This window comes from Coenobita brevimanus, chromosome 23, assembly GCF_032717465.1.
Source record: "Coenobita brevimanus isolate Jiangsu-jjx chromosome 23, ASM3271746v2, whole genome shotgun sequence".
Lineage (NCBI taxonomy): Eukaryota > Metazoa > Arthropoda > Malacostraca > Decapoda > Coenobitidae > Coenobita > Coenobita brevimanus.
Genome location: NC_136976.1, coordinates 4,236,179 through 4,260,395, shown reverse-complemented (window position 1 = coordinate 4,260,395; position 24,217 = coordinate 4,236,179). Strand labels below are relative to the sequence as shown.

At 41.4% G+C, this 24,217-nt stretch overlaps 1 protein-coding gene across 2 annotated transcripts in view; it reads left to right on the top strand.

Annotated features, from left to right (window-relative positions):
• Window positions 1-7,733: 7,733 nt before the first annotated feature.
• LOC145392933 (synaptic plasticity regulator PANTS) overlaps window positions 7,734-24,217 on the top strand; it is a 37,810-nt gene continuing 21,326 nt past the window's right edge. Inside the window, exons 1-4 of one of the 2 annotated variants that reach the window (XM_080267219.1) lie at window positions 7,734-7,790; window positions 11,703-11,867; window positions 14,813-14,953; window positions 15,763-15,884. In XM_080267219.1, the coding sequence (XP_080123345.1) occupies window positions 7,734-7,790; window positions 11,703-11,867; window positions 14,813-14,953; window positions 15,763-15,843 (444 nt within the window). In that variant the 3' untranslated portion in view covers window positions 15,844-15,884. Of the gene's footprint in view, window positions 7,791-11,702; window positions 11,868-14,812; window positions 14,954-15,762; window positions 15,885-24,217 lie in introns of those variants that run through there. The other variant, XM_080267220.1, reaches the window with a different exon arrangement.

Sequence of the window (24,217 nt, the reverse complement as noted above, 5' to 3'; positions counted from 1 at the left end):
GCCATTAGGATTCAGGGAACCTTAGTGGGGAGAAGGGAAGGTATTTTTCAAAATTTCTAGTAAGATATTCTAATTCTGTTCTTACGGACTGACAGGGAATGTGATGTGGAATATGTTTTTAAATTTTTATGTCAATATGTGCTATCGTTTGGGTACTGCACTATGGATAAGTTATGGTAGCATGGCACAAAGCCCCCCCCCACCCCCCACCCCAAAAAAAAAAAAAAAAAAAAAAAAAAAACGGTGACACTTTATCAGACGCCAACTTTAGGGTTGAGATGAAACTTATGTTATTGTAAGGTATGGTAAATCAGATGCCTCCATCTGACTTACAAATGCAGGGCTGACTACAGTTCACACCAAAACAAAGCATGGAAAATATTATTCATGGCTCAACTTTCATGATATAAGAAGCAGCAATCACTGGGCATTATGGAATGTAACATACAGTTCTTAGGTTAACAGTAAGAAGCCACTGACTTGTATAACATCTGTTTCATATTATTCTTGCAATCTACAGGTTATATTATTCATTTTGGGGGAGAATTTCTGAACCGCTGAGGTTAGATATAGCTTCTTTAATCCCTAAACTACTTGGAGGTTTTTCCTAAGTGAACTAGAATTGTCTTACAGTTATTGTTATTGTTGCTGGCATTGCCTGGAAGTTTTGCATCACAGTGAGGACAGTGTGCTGTATGGGTGAAGTAAGTAAATATGTTGTAATGTGAGAGGATGCATTATAGGGCATTTGTGTTGTGACAGTTGAGTGTGTGTTGTGGTGTGTGAGGATCTACATTGCAGTGTGGTCATTGTGCATGTAACGTCAGTGTTGTGTGTGGAGGTCTGCATTATAGTGAGGGCATGGTGTACTGTGAAAGTAGGGTGACTGTGTTGTGCTGTGAGTTGCTGCATTACAGTGAATGGCATAGTGTATTCCGAGACTGAGGTGAGTGTGCTGTGATGTTGGGGGCTGCTGTACGGTGAGGGTTGAGTGGCTTGTTTGCAAACTGTATTTTGTGTTGCTACTGAGGAAAAACAGACGAAGAATAAATCAGATAGTAGCCTATGCGATGGGATACTGAGTGTTAAAATCCATACCTCTTTCTCCTGCATGGACAGCATGTATAGTCCTGGAAGAATAGCCAGCAGAGTAGTAGAATCAGAAGGCCAATCAGGGACACAGCTGTTGGAAATAGTGGTACTGTTAATCACCATCATTATAACTACAGTATTTTCATTGTTGTCATCTTGCTCATCAATGTCAAAAAACCCACCATCATCCCAACCACTCATTACTATGATCATCAACCATTATATCATACAATCTGTAATTATCGTCATTATCTATCTATCTGTCTAGTGCCAGACGCCATAATCCCGTAAGGGGTGGCCATTTGACTTTGAGTTATTTGTTTTACGAGGAGGGGCACTAACCCGCCACCAACTCACTTGCTGATACATAGGGAGCACGTATGGTTTGATTATATGGTTACCACCCAGCATTGTAAATGATCTCTTGGCTTACAGGAAACCATTTGGCTTGTCACTCAATGTAAAGCCACCTGTAAAGAAAAGAAAAGCAATAAGAAGTGACAGGAAAGATGGGAGGAAACAGGAAGATAGGAGGGCAGGCACAGAAAAACAATGATAAAGGCTAAGGAAGAAGTAGGCAGCACTACATCAAGTGAGTGGATGATGGTCGCCACCACCTACCACTAATCATCATTATCATTACTTATTATTACTTTTATTACCATTATGTACACAACTGCCCATACAGTTCTTACATAATGTTTGCACCAAGGGCTTTCAACCCTTCAGCCAAAGGGTCGATAACAGCATTCTGAAAGGCCACATATTAGTGTTCGTACAGCTTTAATGATTACGGTTTACACATACTATCACACTGCTCCCTCACTCAGTCAGTGCTGGTTAACCCAATGACCTTTAATAACAATAATAAAGTGTGAAAATATGTTACTAAAACAACTGCAATAAAGTGCACACCATTACATACTGTACTGTATTACAATGTCAGGGTCTGAAACACAAATGAAGAGGGCAATGTATCAGCTTAATGCCTGTTTATACTGTATATAGTGAGGGCCAGACATAAACTGCTGGTTAGGAATCCCAGATCTAGGATGTGCTGGCAAAATGTAACACACTCTTTGAAAACCTTATCTGCTTCATTATTTCACTTCCCTGATAGCATGGTAATATATCATACAAAAGGTATTACTACAGTACCTGGTATCCAAAGCCAGTCCATCTTGGCCTCCTGTTGTGTCAGTCACTTCGAAAATTATACTTCCTATGCTACACCTCCTGATGCCGTGCCTGAAACAAGTGTAAAAATATATACACTCAATAACACAGTACTCCACGTGGGAAAATTTTTAAGGTAAATCGATACAGTACCTACTAAGTTTGTGGTAGGTGGTAGCGACCATAATCCACGCACTTGATCTTGTGCTGCCTACTTCTTCCTTAGCCTTTATCATTCCTTTTCTGTGCCTGCCCTTCTCTCTTCTTATTTCTCACATCTTTCTTGTCACTTCTTATTGCTTATCTTTCCTTTTCAGGTGGCTTTACATTAAGTGACAAGCCAAACGGTTTCCTGTAAGCCAAGAAGCCATTTACAGCGCTGGGTGGTAACCATATAACCAAACCATACGTGCTCCCTACGTGTCAACAAGTGGGTTGGTGGAGGGTTACTGCCACTCTCCATAAAACAAATAACTCAGAGTCAAATGGCCACCCCTTACGGGATTATGGCGTCTGGCAATAGATAGATAGATAGACCTACTAAGTCACTTGCCTTTAAATGTTCTGTACTGAACTGTGATTGCCTGTCCTCATGATCCAACATCTTGTATGGGGTAATATCAGATTTGTCCAATAGTATAGTTTGTTCACTTTAACTTGGGCCAAATTTTCATCCTTTTCCAGTATATTTCACATTGCTCAGTGGCAGAAAAAGACAATACAGTACTGTGGCTCTCCATCCTTTCTGTAGCATTTCATTGTATCTAACATTACCATATATTCAAATGTTAATCTGTCATTATAACTCGGTATTCTACAAGGAGGGATGGCATTTTTAAGCCATGATAAAGTGAATGGACTATAGTGGCCAAACCTCCTTTCTATCATAGGGGCTTTTGTCTTCTTAGTATAATAGGAAAAGTGTATGGTAGGATACTTATAGACAGAGTTAGAGAAAGAACAGAGAAATTAGTTGGAGAAGAACAGGGAGGCTTTAGGAAGGGAAGAGGTTGTGTAGATCAGATATTCATTCTTAGATCTTTAGTGGAAAAGTTTCTAGAGATAGAGAAGGGAAAGAAGTTGTATGCAGCTTTCATGGATTTGGAGAAAGCATATGACAGGGTGGATAGACAAGGATTGTGGAAAGTGTTAAGAATATATGGAGTAGATGGGAAGTTGTTGAATGCTGTGAAGAGTATGTACGATGGTGCGAAGGCTGCAGTGCGTGTGGATGGTGAACTAAGTGAATTTTTCTCTTTGAAAGTTGGTTTGAAACAGGGATGTGCCATGTCTCCATGGTTGTTCAATCTGTACATGGATGAGGTAATAAAAGAGGTACAAGGTAGGGTAGTGGATGTTGGAGTGGCCCTGGTGAGAGAGGATACTGTTTGGAAACTCCCTGTACTGTTGTTTGCAGATGATACTGTGTTGTTGAGTGAAGACGAAGGGGAGCTGCAAGGTTTGGTGGATGAGTTTGAGAGAGTGTGTAAGAAACGGAACCTAAAGGTGAATGTAGGGAAGAGTAAAGTGGTGGTCTTTGAGAGAGGTGAAGTTAGTGAATGTACAGCGAGGTTGGATGGTGAGGAATTGGAAAATGTGAGTACGTTTAAGTATTTGGGTAGTGTGATGAGTAAGGATGGAGGTTTGGAGGGTGAAGTGCTTGAAAGGGTACAGCAGGGAAGAAAGGTTGCTGGTTCCTTGAAAGCATTGATAAGAAACAGGGAAGTGAGCATGGAAGTGAGAAAGTTACTACATGACAGTATTGTGATACCAACTCTAATGTATGGAAGTGAAGCTTGGACATTGTTGGAAGGACACAAGTCAAGAGTGAGAGCAGTGGAAATGAGTTATTTAAGAGGAGCCTGTGGAGTCACGTGGAGAAACAGGCTGACGAATGAGGATATAAAGGAGCGTTGTGGTGTGGATGTGGATGTGATAGGAAGCGTTATGAGGAACACACTGAGGTGGTTTGGCCATGTGGAGAGGATGGAGGGTGAAAGACTGACGAAGAGAGTGTATGTGAGTGAGGTGGAGGGGGAAGAGGGAGGGAGGCCGAGGATGAGATGGAGGGATGGGGTGGAGAGGTATATGAGAGAGGGGGGTGTGAGTTGGGAGCAGTGCAGTGAAATGGTGGGGGACAGGGCGACTTGGAGGCGATTTGTTTGTGGCCACCCCAAACGGGATTGAGGCGTCTGGCAATAGATAGATAGATAGACCCCCTTTCTAAACACACTGTGTCCAGGCATCTTGAAATGAATGGATCTTCAGTTTGGTCCTCTGTTATCTTGTTTTTGCATTTTCTTGGTGGGAGCAATTTTCTGGAATTCTGACCTATGGTTCCTTCTTCCTTGCAGTTGGGGGGAAAAAAAAAAAAAAAAAGTAAAAAAAAAAAGCCTACTGCAAAAGCTGCATCCTGCAATAATTTAACCTGAGCATCTTTAAACCAATTGGGTAACCCTCATATCCTTTGGTTGTAATTTTAGTATCATTCAGGGTGGTACAACATCATCAACTCATGGAGTGCGCAATTGCCTTTTTTTTTATCTCACCCCCTGGTGTGCAAAAAATGGGAAAAAAAAAAAAAAAAAATAGTTTTTGTTTAATGTAAACTTGAAGGTAAACATCCAGGGCATCATCTGGTGTATATATATATATATAGCCTATATATAAACTCTGTCTTTGCGTTAGCACCATGCATAAGTTTGCATAGGGGTGTAGTGAAAAAATTATCATTATTTTTTAAGTGCTTATTATTAACTTGAAGATAAACATCCAGGACTCATCTGGTAAAAAAAAAAAAAAAAAAAAAAAATCTTTGTCTTTGCATAGTGCCATGCGTAAGTTTTCACAGAGGTGGAGTAGTGAGCAGTGAAACACAGCCACTGGAAGGTTAGCACAGCCTGAGCTGTGGCTTGCAACATGGTGCTTCCCAGCCTGAGCTGTGGCTTGCAACATGGTGCTTCCCAGCCTGAGCTGTGGCTTGCAACATGGTGCTTCCCAGCCTGAGCTGTGGCTTGCAACATGATGCTTCCCAGCCTGAGCTGTGGCTTGCAACATGATGCTTTCCAGCCTGAGCTGTGGCTTGCAACATGATGCTTCCCAGCCTGAGCTGTGGCTTGCAACATGATGCTTTCCAGCCTGAGCTGTGGCTTGCAACATGGTGCTTTCCAGCCTAAGCTGTGGCTCTCAATCCATGGGTTAAAGCCACATCCCTTAGTCCTGCCCTTGGCCTCCATGGCTCATATTGTCAGCAGTTATGGAAGCTCTCTAACACCTTTTCCTTACTGATTTATGAAGCTCGTTAACACCTTTTCCTTACTGATTTATGAAGCTCCCTAACACCTCTTCCTTACTGATTTATGAAGCTCCCTGACACATCTTGCTTACCATAGTGATTTGTGAAGCTCCCTAACATCTCCTCCTTACTGATTTATTTTTGGATATGGTTGTGCATTATATAAGGAGAGTATGGTGATATCAGAATGGTTTAAGTAACAGAAGAGGATGTCATGGTGTGATAAAATAAATTGCTAAAGAAGAGGTGTTTGGGAGCTTCCTTGACTGACGAGAATAAAGGTCCATGTTTAACCTAGGCTTCCTCTGATCAGACTCGAAAAGCTGTTTGTGAGTTCGTTTTTACTTTCTTCATATCTACTATCAAACAGCTGGCTTAAGTATTCTCTTGACATGGTTTGTTTCACCTCATAATGTCAAAATTACTGTGAAAATCATCTGCTTGATTCATCCCCACTGTCCCACATTCTTAACTACTGTACTTTGAACGAGTGCATATGGAGAGAAAACTATGATAAGCCACCATATGTCATTTACATTTTATTCTTCTATCTATCTATTGCCAGACGCCATAATCCCGTAAGGGGTGGCCATTTGACTTTGAGTTATTTGTTTTATGGGGAGGGGCACTAATCCTCCACCAACCCACTTGCTGACACGTAGGGAGCACGTATGATTTGGTTATATGGTTACGACCCAGCATTGTAAATGATTTCTTGGCTTACAGGAAACCATTTGGCTTGTCACTCAATGTAAAGCCACCTGTAAAGGAAAGAAAAGCAATAAGTGACAAGAGAGATGGGAGAAATAGGAAGAGAGGACGACAGGCACAGAAAAAGAATGATAAAGGCTAAGGAAGAAGTAGGCAGCACTACAACAATCTGATCATTTTTATTTATTCTCATTACGAGAACATTAAATTGGAGTAATGAGAAAAAAGAATGTAGAAAAAATATAATTAGGTAATCAAATTACATTCTTTTTCTGTGCCTGCCCTTCTCTCTTCCTATTTCTTCCATCTTTCCTGTCACTTCTTATTGCTTTTCTTTTCTTTACAGGTGGCTTTGCATTGAGTGACAAGCCAAATGGTTTCCTGTAAGCCAAGAAACCATTTTCAATGCTAGGTGGTAACCATATAACCAAACCATACGTGCTCCCTATGTGTCAACAAGTGGGTTGGTGGAGGGTTAGTGCCCCTCCCTGTAAAACAAATAACTCAAAGTCAAATCAAATGGCCACCCCTTACATGATTATGGCGTCTGGCAATAGATAGATAGAAATTACAAGTTAGAACATAACCTGGAGGGGTTTCTTCTAGATCTTGCCAATAAAGGCTCTTTCCTGCAGAATGTTATTGATTTTTGTAGAATTCTGTGAACTAGACACATTATAGGGGGCTGGGCAATGATAGTGTGGCTCATTTCTTTGGGTATCTAGGAAAAGCACCTTACATTTACTTATATTCTTTTCAGGGTGTATATATGGATTATAATAACCTCATGCACAAGGTCGTTAACTTGAAAGGGATAATACATGGGAGGAAAACACAAGCTGAAAATAAAAACACCTTATATGACATTCACCTTCCCGGCCTTGATCTTAGGCAACACGGTATAATAATTATGTATGTTGTACTGATAGGCGTTAACCACAGAATATACGATTATTTTATCACCTGAGAGTCATAAGCTGCATGTGTTAAGGAGTGCCATGTCAGCTGGGTAGTGAAATGGTGCCAACCCGCATCCCACGTGACCCTGACGTCACCATAATCAGTTGTCATCAGAAGTTGCCATTTACCGTTATTTGGGGTTGGTTGGGCTCAGGATTTTGCTAAACTTGTTATTTTATGCACATGTGTGTGTTTTCTGCTCAGTTTTCTTATCAAGGAGTTTGTTTTTCCAGTACTTTTCTTTTAAATCGAAGTTAGTTTGGTGTTGAGATGGTGCGCTCGAAGTAGCTTTTGACCGATGGTTTTCCGCTTGTCAGATGCTTCATTAACTAGCAGTAATCAGTTAGTCAGTCAGACATTAGAGGGGAATAAAGTTCTTGGTAAGCGTATGGAAGATGATTAAAAAAAAAAAAAAAAAAAAAAAAAAAAAAAAAAAAAGGCTGCCCGAACTCAATTTTGGCAACGGCATGTTCGGCTTCTCAGTTGTTGGAATATAAACATGGAGACGGAGGTTCCGGTGGAGGAGTTGCCTAACCTGCCTCGATTATCATGGCTGGTAAGAAATATATTATGTTGTCACTTACTAAATAACTAAGAATGACCCCAGTAGGAACAGGGCACAATGACCATTACTCAACGTCTGCTGCAGAAGGCGAATTTAGCCATTGCATCCGGTTACCTCAAACTATGTCGGCTCACAGCAATCACATGCTTCATTAAATACTTAACTTTATAGGAAGGAATTACAGGCGATGTTATGAAGGTTTCATACTTGCTATCTAAACAAACATATGAGTAAATGTTTCGGTGGTACGGTAGTTTTACTTGATTGACAGAAAAAGTAATTGACAAGCTCAGTGGCATCATCTCAGTTTGATTTTCTAAGTTCTTTTGCTAAATAACACCTGTTGATAAGTTTGGTTTATTTGAATAGGTGGGTTCTGTTGACTTGTGACACATCTGGGGGCAGGGATAAATGGGTAAATATCAAGAATTACACTTATTTAACAGACACCAAAATTTATATGCTCATAACTGAACTTTGGCACATTCTAAGGATCCTTTTGCAAAATTAATACTTTTGTACACACTAAGTTAATAAGCAGGTGGAGGGAGATTCTTAAGTTACTCTTTCTTTTTTTAGTTCAGGTTAAAGTGAACTAACGTAGCCATCCTAACCTAACCTAACTGTAATCCTACCTAACCTAACCAGTGTAACCTAACCTAGCCTATACTCTTTTTATTTTTTTTATTGAGACGAAGATGCACTTGACAGGTTGGTGATGATTGGCTGAATGCAATGTTACTTCATAATATCTTTACTCGATAGCATTATTAATAGAAAACACATATCTGACAGGGAAATCTGGGTTAGTAAATGTTATTCAGACATGTTGTATTCACCCATTCATCACCAACCTGTCAAGTGCATCTTTGCCTCAGTGTAAAAACTGAGTATAATATAACCTAATCCAACTATATGTAGGACAGATATTATACAGAGCTAGAAACTGGACAGTTCCCCAGTCCCCTGCTCCATGTTCTTGAAATACTAAAAAAAAATGCATTTGTGATGGATGTATACAGAAGAGAAATTTCATAAATTGAGTGGTGAACATATCAGTGTCACCATTGATTCAGTGTACAGTACAGTAACACCTCTACAACTTGGCATAATACATGTGCAAGCCTTGCTGAGTTAGCCTATTTGCCAAGTTGTAGGGATGAACTTTAAGTTCCTCCCCCCCAGCATGCACACGCAAAAAAAGAAAAAATGGACAAAAATTAAAAGTTTGCAATAAACAGTAAAACCTGCCTTACATGATTCCATACAGTTGTAGGGTGTATTCCAGGCATGGAGGAGGACATTTGGTAGTTTTTGGAGGTGTTAGGGGGGCTTAAGATCACTTTTGGGCACACCTTTACTGTACTGTACTTGACACTGTACACTATGTAAAGCACAATCAACACTATAAAGGCCATTACTGTAATGTATTTTATCACTTATACTATACTGGGGAACTAAACACTTAAACATTACTTTACAACTCGGCATCTTACTGAGTTGGGGGGATTTTTGCCGACTCTTTTCCTCTCGCGTGCACATTTTGGGGAATTTTGAATTTTGATTTTTTAAATGAATATTTTGGAGCCTTCCCGAGTTGTAGAGGTTTCCGACTTGAAGGATGAATTGTAGAGGATTTACTGTAATTCCAAAACAATGCCAACAAAACATCAGAAAGATACCAGTCCACATACCAGACATCATGGCCTATATTTTTGTTGGGTAAGGAGTCTCCATAATGCCTCTTCCTTGGTGATTTATTTTCAGAACTACCCTTTCATACTCCCTTGTTTGCCTTGTATCTTTTTAATAGTAATTTAGATTGCATGAATAGCATACAAGAATATAGTAACGAGCAGAATCAGAAATAAACTGCTAAGGAGGAGATGTCAGCTTTCTAACCATGTGAGAATACCACCCCATATGATGACCCAGAGGATTGGGCACCACACTTAAATCAGAATGAAGTAATGTGGCAGCCACAGCACAGACAAAGAATCCGAATGAACAGAAACTCTGACTTAACCTGTCATTCTCAAAGGTCAGTTAACCCCTTCACCATGAGGACTGATTCCCCCCCCCCACCAGACTACTGTATTTTGTTCAGCTTAGGGGAGCACTCACAGAGCAAAGGGGTTAGCAGAGCCTGTTGTCTTTTCCTTCCAGCTTTGAAACTCTTTGGGCAGCAAACATAGAGTTAAAAATTCCCTTGTAGTGCAGAAGTAGTAGTAGTTGTTGTAGATGTAGTAATAATAGCTATAGTAATACAGTACAGGCAGGTCCCAATCTTATGAGCTAATTGGGAGCAGGGATTTTGCTGATTAGCCTAATTCTCGTTGAACAAAGTGAAGATTTTATGGGAAAAATAGGGTTAGGGAGCAAGGCCTCCAAGCATCCTCCCTCCAAACCACCAAAACTGACTTTCTGATCATTTTAAGCTGGAATAGGGGGTTAATACAAGAGGGTAGTACACCTGAAATATAAAAACTAATATAAGCAGAATAACATAAATTATAGCTAGGTAAAATAGGGATGGGGTGAACATCCAGCCAGGTAACCTCCAGTGACCACCAGCACCTGTGACAGACAGTTTTAAGCAGGAATAAAGGGTTAATACACAAGAAATACAAATACCCTTGTCTCAATTCTTGTAAGTTGGGTTTTTGGGGGTTTTACCTGCTCGTTAAACAGGCGGATGGTGCAAATTCCAAGACCTCGTATTAGTGAATTCTCATTAAGCGATTGCTCGTCAACCAGGACTTGCCTGTAGTAATAATAGTAGTTGCAACCACAGGCTCATCTGAAATGTGAACCCTGTGTACTGCAAGCTGCACTTGCTCTCCTCTTTCAGCTTATCATCATCCTTTCAGCATATAGGAAAGTAATTGAGGGTTATTTGTAAAACCAGGCAGTAGAGCTGCCTGGTTATATCAGTACCACCACATGAAGGCATCCCTCTCCAGCACCACTGAAAGAGTTAGAAATTACTGCTAAGATAATCAGGCATTAAGAATTTCAGGTTTTTGAGCATGTCAGATGGATGGACTTGGTTTCTCTCCCCCTGTGTATCTGTTCAATTGGCCCTGGAGAGATGCCTTCACATAATGGCACCAATATAACGAGTGGCTCCACTGCCCAGTCATACAAACATCTCCCAGTTCCCCCCCTATCCACCAAAAGGAGGGTAATGGACTGCTGAAGACAGATAACTTTGGCTTGCAGCACATTAGGTTCAAGGCCAGATGAGCCTGCGTTTATAGTGCATTTAATCTGACAGTGATACCTAAGCCCATTCAACTCAGTTGATTGCCAGTCATAGTCAGATTGGAGGATGGATTTGACCAGTAACCAAGGAAACTTCCAACGGCATAACGAAGTTTTACTGACATTAGTTTCATACAACCGTGACTTTGCAAGTTGTGGCATTAGTTCAGTTCTGTCAAATAAAAGCAAACCAGTTATACCTGTTAAGTCTATAATTATCAGGGACATGGGTGCAAAATGACTAAAGTGGACTGTGTTTTAGGGGAAGGATGAGTCTTAGAAAATATGATTGTCCGTTGTAATGGCCTTTGAGGTGCTGGAGATGGATTCCTTCATGTGGTGGCCCTGATATAACCAGGTCACTTAACTGCCTGGTTATACAAACATCCCTCATCTACTGCCCTGTTCCCCCAAGAGAGGATGATGAACTGTATATCACCTTTAGCCTGCAATCCACCAGGTTCACATTTTAGATGAACCTGGGGCTACTGTACTACTAATGATAACCTTTGTGCTGTTTAGAGGCATTAATGTAAGCTTCTTCTTTATTTATTTATTAATTTATTTACAGTGTTTTAAAATTTACTATTCGTTTACAGTTTTTATAAATTTACCGGTATTTTTTTTTTTTTTTTCCAGGTTCGACGATGTGAGGAGTATAAAGAGGAGTATGGAGATTGCCGAAGTATAAAGAGTCAATTTCATCAGTATTTCATACATGGTGAAACCCAGGATTGTAAGCAGTGGCAAACTGACTACGTGCAGTGCATGAAGTACAGGGACACAAAGGATTTGGAGGCACTGGTAGGTTTTTGATAATTGTTGTTGCTGTTGTTTGTTTTTTATGTACTTTCCTGCTGACATTGTTGCAAATCCTATCATCTTAGAGTTTTTCATTCCCAAGAACTTCCAGCAGTTCTTGGGAAGTTATTAGCTGGTTTTGGCCCATGCCTTGCTGATAGCTTCCAGTCCATATTAGGATGATTATTGAAAAAGCCTCCACATTCAATACAGTAATCTTCCCAATATCCGATGTAATACAGCTAAAGGCATGTCCGGGAAGTGGGATTGTCCGGATACTGGGCCCCTGCCTCCTGGACTGGTACTTATGGACCCTAACCCAGCCTAACTTTGAAATCCACCTAAATAACTCCCAACCGGACATGCTTAGCACCTATTTAAGACCCTATTCACACAAACAAGGGACATAAAGCATGAAATAAATGAAAAGGAACCAGAGAATGAGGAATTAGAAGTGAGTATGGAAAATATTTAGTAGTGTACTGGGTACTTACAACACGTCTGTGGCTGCCTCCTCTAAGGCTCTGGCAGTGGTGAAAATGCTTTTGAAGCACATTCTGTTCATAATTGTGCCACGCCAGTTTCAACTGCCAGTTTGCACTCCACACTTAATCCTTTGCACTCTGAATTTTAATTTCATAACACTGCACAACACTGTAAATTCCCATGTGGTCTATTGGTGAGGTATTGCAGTTTATTCACTGTTTATTCACAAAAACGAGCATGTGCAGCATGCATTGTTATGAGCATCTACTCACGGTGGTGGTTAGGTGGTAACTGGGGAGGGGAGGAACAGCAGGGGGCTGGTGGCCTCATGTACACACAGCTGTTTGGCACCACGCGCCAAGTTCAAATTACGGGTGGGGGAAAATTCGGATTTTTTTTTTTTTCGTCATCGTCTTCTTTTTTTGGCCCGTTTTGGGTTCTGAAAGCCCGGGCCCAAAATGTCTGGGTAGTGGGGTGTCCGGTTATTGGGCGTCTGGATATTAACCCCTAAAACGCGGCTGTGTACAGTCGATCCCCCCCGAGTGGCGGGGTTGTATCGCGGTCTGAGTACCTGTAGGAAAATATTCGCCAAAAATCAGAGATTAACCCTAGAACATTATACTTGGTATGGCAGATAGTACTTACATTCAGCTTTCTCCAGAGACAGGTGTTGAGCCTTCTTGGACTACCCAAGGACTTGTGGAGACTTGCAAAGTTGGGTAACCAAATCTTCACTTTCACACCTCCAGCAACCCGGTTTCCCCTCTACCACAGCCTCATTCTATCACAGTAAACTTTATACTACAACGTAAAGGTAGTTAGGAATCCGTATTTGTACAATAAGCACTGAAAATAAGGCTAAAATCAATGGAGCGTACGGCCGACATGCACTGTGGCGGCAGTCTTCCCGTCACTCAACAAACATTTCCATTTTCACAGCTAAAAACATGTATACTACATTATTTTCAATCATATTACTTCCCAAAAGATCACCACGGCGCGCTTTTTATTCTGCCTTACGTCCGCCACTTTATTCTCGTTCCTGTCGGCCGCTTGCACTGACTGGGAAGAGCTAGAACTCGCCATAATCTCACTTTGAAAACCTGCAGTAAACTGACGCTAAACAGAGGCAAACCGTGAGAAAAAAAGCTAGTGTTACAACTGGGGAAACAAGCGTTTCCTAATAGCATAAACTGCTTGTGAGAGGAGATCGCAGATTTACAGTTCTGAGCGCTCAGAGCGCTGCCATGTATCACAGCCAGGCTGGCCAGGCCTTGGTGGGGGGGGGGACGGGGGGAAAACGCGATATTTGGTGACAACTGAGGTCAGTAGTACAAAGGTAAAGTATGCTAGTTGTAGCTAGAGGGTGGTGGTACTGATAGACAATACCAGCTGGAGCCTGCTTGCCCGCGGTTATTCAAAATTTACTAAAATCGCAAACGCGACGACCCGCCGTCCTGCCCTTATGGCCGAGCGTCGCAAACGCGACGATCCGCGTTTTACTGTAATCATATTAAAAAGTGATAAAAACATTGTAAACAAGATGATGGGACACAGAGATGGTCATTGGAGTACCTGGAGTGTGAGATGCATAATGTTTTTTAAAGTATTGGTCTGGCCACTCCATGAACACAGCAGCAATTTAGCATACATATCAGTGGAAGGATATAAGTGCAGTTGAAAAATGGTGGTAGGTGGGGGCACTCATCATCCACTCACTTGATGTAGTGCTGCTCTCGGGTGACTTCCCTTTCCTCTGTTCCTTCCTTCTTTCCTTTGGTCCTCTTTTGTCTTTTTTCCTTCATTCTTTCCTCATCCTCATGCCTATGGGTGACTTTACACTCCCTCTGTCTTTCTTTCCTTCATTCTTTCCTCTTCCATCTGCCTGTGGATGACTACACTGAGTGACAAGCCAAATGATTTCCTGTACACCAGGAAATCATTTACTATGCTGGGTTTTAACCATATAACCAAATTATGGCGCCTGGTGGTTTAGTGGGTAATTAAGGAGTTCCAATCAGATTGAGCCTGTGCAAGTTTATATCCAAGGGGCAGTTGGGGTTTATTGCTCACGTAATGCCATTCAGGGACGAGTGAGGCTGGTCACTGTCATCCTAAATGTTAGGACCAACTTGCCTAGCCCCGGACCCCTATGCTCCTCATGGAGCAACATAGGATTGGATGATGATGATGATGAGTTGCTTATACAGTCCAAACTTTTTTTTTAATTGTCATTTTTGCATGTCTGATTACCATGGTGTCCTACAAAACTCAATTTTTCAAGATAGTCAATATTATTTAATCAGTTTTCCACAAACGTAACCGAGTTGTATAGCAAGGTTGTCCTATACTTTATCCTTATTGTCCCGTCAGGAGCCAAGGAGCCGGGGGTTAGGATAGATGCTCAGCCCAGATATTTACGATGAGAGTTATGACTATAATAATATCACATTTTCTTTCAGATATCTGTGATTGAGAGTGAGAAAGAGCGACGCCGACAGCGGCTACAAGGACACTACGCAAACGATGTCTGGGAGAAACGTGACTCACCACCTGAGGATTGGAATAAGCCCCTACCTGATTACCTACAGAAGGATGAAGAGGTAGGGTATGATAACTGCACAGTCCGTTTAGTGTTGCAATAACAAAAATGCCACTGTACCTCTTCATCTTTTACATTCCTTCCTACCAGTTCAGTCACCATCCCTTAAATATTGCACTTCACTTCTTCTCATCTCACTTTTAGTGTACGTCTTGACCCTCCAATGTTTATCATTCCACCTCTTACTTCCGACAGCTTCTGTTCATTCCAAACCTTTCTGTCACTACTCCCTGATGAGGAACCTACATGTGGTGGCACTGTGCATCCTGGGTGGAGCAAAGCAGCTGCATTGTCCACCCAGGAACCAAACCTCCTTATATTTCTCTGAACCGCACTGTGGGGAAGGACCCTGGTTCAATCCTGGTGAGGTGCTATCTACCACAAAGGGGTGCCAGTTTCCTACATGGTGTATGTATTGCACTGTACTTGTAGAATGGCCTCACAGAAGTAGTTACTTAGCTGTAGTCGACAGGTCTACCCAGCCAGACAGACCAGGGTTAAACAGCAACTCCAAAGGCATCTCAGTCACCATTCCCTTGCACCAATCCAAGCTTCTCTGTCACCCTTTCATTCTTTCCAAGTCTTGTGCCCTCCACTTCCTGGTTATAATCACTATTGCCAAATTTCTTTTCAAGTGAATGTTTAGAATATAGAAACATAAAGAGTAAACATACCCTTCAAATAATGAATTCAGTTATGACAATGAGAAATGACCATGACAGGAATGATATATGGCAGTGATGATGGAAATGACATTAATAAAGATGAAAATAATGATGGTTACCCTTGGCGTTTTCCCCATTATTCCAGCTGTCGTTTTTATCGAGGAAGACCAAAGACCAACAAGAAGGTAAAGATGATACCTCTGGATCCATGTGTACGATATCCTGAGTAATTTATTTATTTTTTTACTAGTGTAACCTGTAAATAGAGCATCTTTGTATATCTGTAGTTTATATTTTGACCTGAATGAAAAATATGGATAAGTTATGATGCACTGTTAAGGCTATAAATGCTGATACTTCATCTATCTATCTATCTATTATCCAATCCTACATTGCCCCATGAGGAGCGTAGGAGCCCAGGGCTAGGCAGTTGGTCCCGACATTTAAGATGAGAGTGACCAGCCTCACTCATCCCTGAGTGGCATTACATGAGCAATCAACCCCAACCATCCCTTGGATATAAACCTTCAAAGGCTCAATCCGATTGGAGCACAATAATTACCCACTGAACCACCAGGCGCCAAAATTTGGTTATATGGTTACCACCCAGCGTAGTAAATGGTTTCCTGGTGTACACGTAACCATTTGGCCTGTCACTCAGTGCAGAATCACCCACAGGCAGAAGGAAGAGAATAGAATGAAGGAAGGAAAGACAGAAGAGGGAGTGTAAAACTACCTGTAGGCAGAAGGACAAGGATAGAATGAAGGAACGTAAGACAGAAGAGGATGGAAGGAAAGAATTCATTACAGTTATTAATGGGATGGTAAACAGTTGCTTTTGAAACCCAGGATACAATCTTAAGGGTTCGGTAGGCATTTCAGAATATAATGGTGAGGGTGCGCACCATCCATTCATTCAATGTATTGCTGCTCTCGGGTGTCCTCTCCTCCATCCTTCTTTCCTTCCATCTTCTTCTATCTTTCTTTCCTTCATTCTTTCCTTGTCCTTCTGCCTAAGGGTGACTTTACACTCCCTCTTCTGTCTTTCATTCCTTCATTCTTTCCTCTTTCTTCTGCCTGTGGGTGACTCTACACTGAGTGACAAGCCAAATGGTTTCCTGTACACCAGGAAACTATTTACTACACTGGGTGGTAACCATATAACCAAATTTTGGCACCTGGTGGTTTAGTGGGTAATTATTGTGCTCCAATCAGATTGAGCCGGTGAAGGTTTATATCCAAGGGATGGTTGGGGTTTAATGCTCACGTAATTCCACTCAGGGATGAATGAGGTTGGTCACTCTCATCTTAAATGTCAGGACCAACTGCCTAGCCCCGGGCTCCTACGCTTCTCATGGGGCAACGTAGGATTGGATGATGGATGGATGGATGTAGGAGTTTCATAATTGTTCATCCAAAAAGTGGATCAATATTTCTGTTCACAGTCTTACCTGAAGATGGCATTACAGGGAGTCTTCATTCTAAGTCAAGGCTCTGGTATACCCACTTAATCTTCCTGGGTAGCAATGAAACTTTACCAGGGAATTTTTGTATACTGTATTTAAAGAGTGTGTGAGAAAGAGATATGGAAGCTGTTGAGACTAAGGAACTGACAGGAGATGGAGCTGGCTGGATAATTCAGCAACCAGTTACAGTGCATCCTTAATATCCTTTCTGTCCACCACCACACGTCCTTCGTCATTCTTCACACACTGCTCACCTCTGATATCCCTGTTTTCCCTCTTTATCTGTTTAGACACATTAAATACCACATTCCTTTTTTAGGCACCATTTAGACTATCCTGTATATAAGTTTCTGAGACTCAGGTTTTGACCTGTGTACCTCCTCTATAACCCTATGCTTAGCACCCAAGTATTATTCTCTGTTACCACCCCTTTTCCATTCCCAGATAAGTCTATTTTTTTCCATTACTATGGCTTCTGCACCCTCATCCCACCACCAGGTTACTCAGTGCCTTGGAGGGCTCCTTGTCCATCCACACACTGAATCAGTAACTCTCAGAAGTTTGTTCTTGAGTGCTCTGTGCTGTTCATTAACACTTCTGTCAACAGCTCCCTGTTCAGCTACTACTCTTTTCATCTAGCTGTAGAAGGCATTTTTTACTGCTTGGTTTTTCAACTTCCATATTATTCCTCCTTGGTGCATAGGTCCTCTTCTTCACCACCCGCTCCGTAAGCACCATGGCATATACCAGTAATTAGTGTTGCTGCACACACTCTTCATTCCCTCTTACTTCCCTCACCAACCTCCTATCAGCCCTCCTGACCAGGAAATAGTTAGTCTCATTACTGTTACCCCCAGTCATGTTTAATCAAGCTACTCTCTCTTTTCCTAAAATGCACGTTCCTTGCCTCCCCAAATTCGAGCATCCTTTCCCCTTCCACATTCCTTGTGTCACATGTGCATCCCCCATGTAACCCTTCATATCCTTGAGCTGCTTCACCCACATGACCATTTAAATTCTCACCCAAAACTAGTCTCATCATCCCCCATACCACCAACCACACTTATCAAGTCATCCTAGAATCTGTCTTTTTCTCCATGGTCCATACCAGCTTGTGGAGCATGTGCTGATATAACTGAAATCATGAGTTCATCAAACAGCATTTTCACTGTTATAATCCTTTAATTCAGTCTTTTTGCATTCATGACACATTCCACCCATTTCTCCATGACCAGTACACCCTCACCACCATTTTCATTTCTGCCAAAATAACTTATACCCACAGTCCGTCCTGGCGATAATTCTGGCTGACCCCTATGTCTGACTTCCTGTATGCATCTGACATCCACCTGCCTCCTACTTGGCAGCTCCACTACTTCCTCCACACTACCCTTCAAACTACCTATATTCCACAGTGCCACTCTGAACCCTTCGGGTTATTTATCACAGGCATGCAGCTTATTCTACAGAGTGGGGCTGAAATACCTCCCGAATTTCAAAAGTTAATAAAAAAGGTATCAAAGCTGTTATTCCAAATATCATTTTGCCATCTGAAAGAACTTTTTTACAGTGTATTGTGACATTTTTGAGCAAGATTTAAGAGCAGTGGTGTTTGCTCAGGCTGTCTTGGAAATTATGTTGTCCAAATGATGACCATCCTTCCTTCTGCAAGCCTGAAGCCTCTCCCTGAAGTTCTGCATTGCCCTCCTGGCATAAGTGGTGTTGCTTCAGTTTTGTGCCGTATGGCAGTCTTTAGTTCCTCAGTCATCTGGGGTTTATTCATGTAGACCTGAGATTTGAGGTGTCCCCAGAGGAAAGAGTCTCAAGGGGCAAGATCGGGTGAACAAGCCGGCCATGGGATATCACCTTGCAGAGAGATCAGGCGACCAGGGAACATTTCTTTTGCGACCTCCAAGGAACATCTGGCTCCATGGGCAGTAGCACCATCCTGTTGGAACTACAGAACCCAATTTCCTAGCTGGTTGAGCCTCGACTCAAAGAAATTACACAGTATGTCAACATGAGCATTGGAATTTACTGTGACTGCTCTTCCGTGCTGGTGTTAAAAAAAAAAAAAAATACGTGCCAGTTACCACAAACTTCTCAATAGCGCACCAAACTAACATGTTCACTGTGGAGAGGTCGCTCATGAAGTTGTCGAGGATTGTTTTCCGCCCAGTACCTAAAATTATGTTTGTTGACGCAGCCAGACAAATAGTAATGAGCTTCATCACTTGTGAGAGAACGGCATTTGCTGGAACGTTTTGAAGGATGGCTTGACAAGATTCTGTGCGGTTTCCCCAGTCGCGTTCATTGAGCTTCTGCACTGTCATCATTTTGTAGGGATGGAGATGAAGATCTTGGTGCAGAGTTCTCCTCATTGTACGAGCTGACATTCCCAAAGTGAGAACATGCTTGTGAGCTGAATGCTGTGGAGATTTTTGAACAGCCTGTCTCACCTCTTGGATTTTCTGTGGTGTCCGAACATTGCGAGGTCCACCAGGAGGTTTAGTTTTGAGAGCTGAACCTGTATCACAAAACTTTTGCACCCATAACAAGTGGTTTTCATGTCAGGTTTAGCATTTTGATTTAAGGTGAAATGCGATCGAAATTATCTGTGTTGAAACGAAAGATTCGCCATATCTGAAAAATGTCTCTGACAAGTGCACGATGCTCACCTCCCCACTCCATGATGACAACTGAAACTGTATCACATGTGCTCATCAGCCCAAACCCTGCCCATTTTGTGTCACTAGCGCTAGAGCAGTGGCGGCGGCAAAATCAGGAGGTATTTCAGCCCCACCCTGTATCTCTCATTTTTCTCAAAAAAAAAAAAAAAAAAAAAAAAAAAAAAAAAGACAGACAGACCACAGGCCTCACCCAGCAGCACAGAGTAAGTCCAGGCATGGGTTCTAGGACCCATAGCCCACCAGCTGTGACCAATGGCTGTGGCAGTGTCCTCAAAGGACCATGCCAGGACAACTACAGGGACACTGTCCAAGTGCGCCTTGGCACTGTAGCTGCCCAGCCATTATACACCCACTGATAGAGCAGCCTGCCGGTGCTCTTGCTCCTAGGTTGGAGCCCCTTGCTCTTGGGTGGAAGTGGCAGCCTGGGAACCACAGTGCCCTATACCCTCTGTCACAGATCCGAGCCCCAGCCCATTCCTGTCCCAAAAGTTGCGTAGCATCCGTTACTCCGATTACCGGTAAGGTAAATGTTATCAGTCTATACTGTCCCAATATTACACACTTCCAATGTCATGAGTGGATCTAGACTTTGGCTCTCTGTTGTTGTTTCTTGTAGGGAACAATTTTGCAAGTTGGTGGCCTTTGGTTCCTTCTTTCTTGCTTGCTATAAAAAAACAAACAAAAAAAACAGCATATCTTATAAATCTTTTTCCTGATATTTCCAGACCAGTATTCTCATTGATTAAGGAAACTCCCTAGCTTTTTAGCAATTTGTTTTTTGGATACTGTTGGTTAATACTGTATACTGTTGTACAGTACAGTGAAATTAGGATTTTTGTAACACAGAAGACAGTAAGGTGTAATAATCCAAATAAATCGCTTGAGGAAAGGTGTTAGGGAGTTTCCTTAAGTAGTAACCATGGAGACTCTCCCACCTCATATTTCATGTAACCATGACTTATATTGAAGATGTGAGAGCGACTGTTCAGTCAGGCAGAAACAAACAACAGCACAGTGTTACTCTAGTTACTGCTTAGCGTTCACGATGGAGATAGTAATTTCAAGCCAAGGTAAAGTGGACAGTCACTATCATCATCCCCCCCCCCCCCAAAAAAAAGGGTGAATTACAGTAGGGTCCAGAAAGCAAGGAAAAGGGAAAAAATGATAGTGGGAGAACTATAACAAACAGCATGCCCAGAGAAATATGCCATGCACTCATTCACACACTATTCAAACCCCCCACAATTCTAGCTCCACCCCATAGCCACACTTTCCACATGCAGCTTCATTATTATTATACCTTTCAGAGTCAGACCAACCCTTTCAGATTAAAAAAGGGATGCCAAACACTTGCTATGCACTCACACTTTATTAGCTGCCATATTCCATTGATCACGGCCAAACTCATATTATCGTACTCCTTGAGGTGCAAGTGCCCCAGGCCATGCTGCCATTCTCCATTACCATACTGTATATAGTATATAACCCCTTGACTACTGTTGTTCAACTTAGTTCTTTAATTCAGGTTACAACTGATGGACTTTATTCAGCCAAGGGATAATACTGGCAGATGCATAAACACAATCTTGATTACTGTATACAGTACCATTTTCACCGTAACTTCGTCCGATTTTCAGTCTGTTGCAGCTTATTTTACATAACTCAGTGGCAGAATAAGACAGTACTACAGCCCTACATCCTTCCATTAACACTTCTTTGTGACTAATATCATATTTTAGTATTGTTACAGCTGAGGATTCAAGGTGGAGAGACGGCAATTTTAGGTGGGGTTAGAGTATAAGCAGTACCGGATAGTTCTTTCAGTCTCATAGGTTAATTTAGGCATTTCATTCAGGCCAACATGCATTGTATCATTATAAAGGCTCCAGTATGCTTGTATGCATTCCCCTTGGTCACCTAATGGCAGCTTTTCACGTTGCCCAGTCTCTGGTAGCATCTCTATACAGTCCCTTAGCCCTGAGGTCACACTCTATGACCTTGTTCCAGAGTGTGACCAGCAATTTTTTTCAGGGAAGGAAGAACATGGCAGTCAAAAGTACCATCAGTACAACAATATCTTTATCACTGTATTCTTGCTATTTCCAGGTGATTTTATTAAACTCAGGAGAGATACATCAAACTGGAAGGGTTAGGTATGGCTTTCATTTAATTTAGTTTAGTGGGTCATAGAAGCCTAACTGTTAATTCATGTTCTCAGTGGTAAAACAAAAAATGTGACAATTTATTAAATCTAAAACTTGATCATTTGATTTATGGCACTGCATGTCTAGATAAGTCTTTAAATCCCTTTAGTACAATAACTTTTTTACATTCTTGCTACTGCCACATGATTTTATGTAACGTAGGAAAGACCCAGCATATTCAGGGGATTAAAGAAGATAATGACTAACCCCCGGGCCCAAATTCTCATTTGGTAAGGAAGCTCCCAACACCTCTTCCTAAGCTTCCTAAGTTTGGATATGGCTGGTTAATATCTGTTTGCACATTCCTAATGCAGAGTATGGTGATACTAGGATTTATATAGCACAAAAGAGGACAGTAAGGTATAACAAACAAAATAAATTGCATAGGAAAAGGTGTTAGGGGACTAACTGACAAGAATGTGGGCAAAGTATTTCGTAAGCTGAATAAAATCATACGTAACAAGGAAAAAAATTGTCATCATACTGTAGGGAATAGGCAAGTTCTTAAATTGAGCTGCACAGTCAGCCAAAAAGGCATTGTTGTCTATGCTATGCATTGAAAATATCCACCCATCCCTTCAGCAGTCAATTTTTTTTATTTTTTTATTAGGATCACAGAGCAAAGGACAAATACCCGGTAGTTTTGAAATACTGTAGTCACTGTTCTGGTACTGTATGTTCTAGTTCAGGAACCATATCTTATTTTCTTTTGTGCTGAAGTACACAATTCAGTATCGTACTGTACTATTTTCAGTTCACTAACTATATATATAATTCTGTGGCATCAACTCAAATCTGTTGTTACATAGAATTACAAGATACCAAAAGGGGGAGAAGCATCATTCAGGTTATTTTGTCAAATCCCTGGGTAACTGTGACTTTTGTTGACTAAGTTTGATATGCATGAACCCACATACAGATAACCCTCACATAAAATCGTTATTAAGCTGCAGATGAAGTAACCACTTTCATATACAGTTGCACAATTCACAACCAACTGAAACAAGTGATTTTTATGCTTATAACTACAGGAGCAAGCAACATGTGTATCAGTTACACATAGTAACATTTGTCCAGCATACATACTAGGCCAGTGATTCTCAACCTTTTCTGGGCTGTGCTTCCCTGAGCCTTGGCTGATATTCATGCATCCCCCACCAAGATTTGGTCAACTTATCCACGACACCTACCCACCCGCCATCCCACCACACCCACCCACATTCGAGCTGCTATTTTTTTTTCCTCTGAGTAATCACACCCCCTTTGGAAATCACTTCAGCAGGGGGTGCACCCCCAGGTTGAGAACCATTGTCCAAGATTTTAAGTGAGGAACATCTGTTGTAGGACTATGAAGGAACCTTACTTATATACAGAAACAAATGACAGCAGTATGAGAAATGTAAAATATATTCAAAAATCACACAGAAGTCTCCAGTAAATTACATACAGTATGCTTATGTACAAAACTGCCAGTCCCATACTACCCATTGTGAAGTATCAGGAGCTGAGGCTAAGCTACCATAGTCCAGAACATTTAAGAGTAGGTGACTGGCCTACATCCCTGGTGGCAATATGTCATCAAATAACCTACAGCCTTTTGGGGGGATTTTTAAAAACCAATGTACAGTTGCAGAGATACAGTATATATTGATATGCTTTCTTACGATTAATAAACTGCAGACAGTGCTAATTATCGATCCACTTTCTTACGATTAACAAGTTGAGCACAAACGCTGTAATAACTGATCCACTTTCTTACAATAAAAACACTGCACAGTAAATACTGATCCACTTTCTTGTAATAAATAACAAGACTGAGCACAAACTATCAAAACCTTAGTTATATGATCTTGGAGCCTATCAAACTTCACATTATGTAAGGCTCTCATGACTAAGACACTGAACAATGTTTTCAGCAACTGTACAAAGCACTGACTTTCATCCCCGGCCGGTATCCTAGACCACTAAACCACCAGGCATCTCTAACTATGTACAGAATCTACTAAATGTACAAGTTTAGTGGAGTAACCTCTAATTTCCAGCTTCACAATATTCCAGCTTTATAAACGTCTCTCCCTTGTTTACAAACTTTAAATTCATAAACCATAGGAGACAAGGGCTTTATTTTAGAGACATGAGTTCTTTTTTCAGTGATAACTACAAAATAATATACAGCATACAGTACTTATTTAGAACTACAGTAATGACAGTGGTACTTAATAATAAATTTGCTCATATTA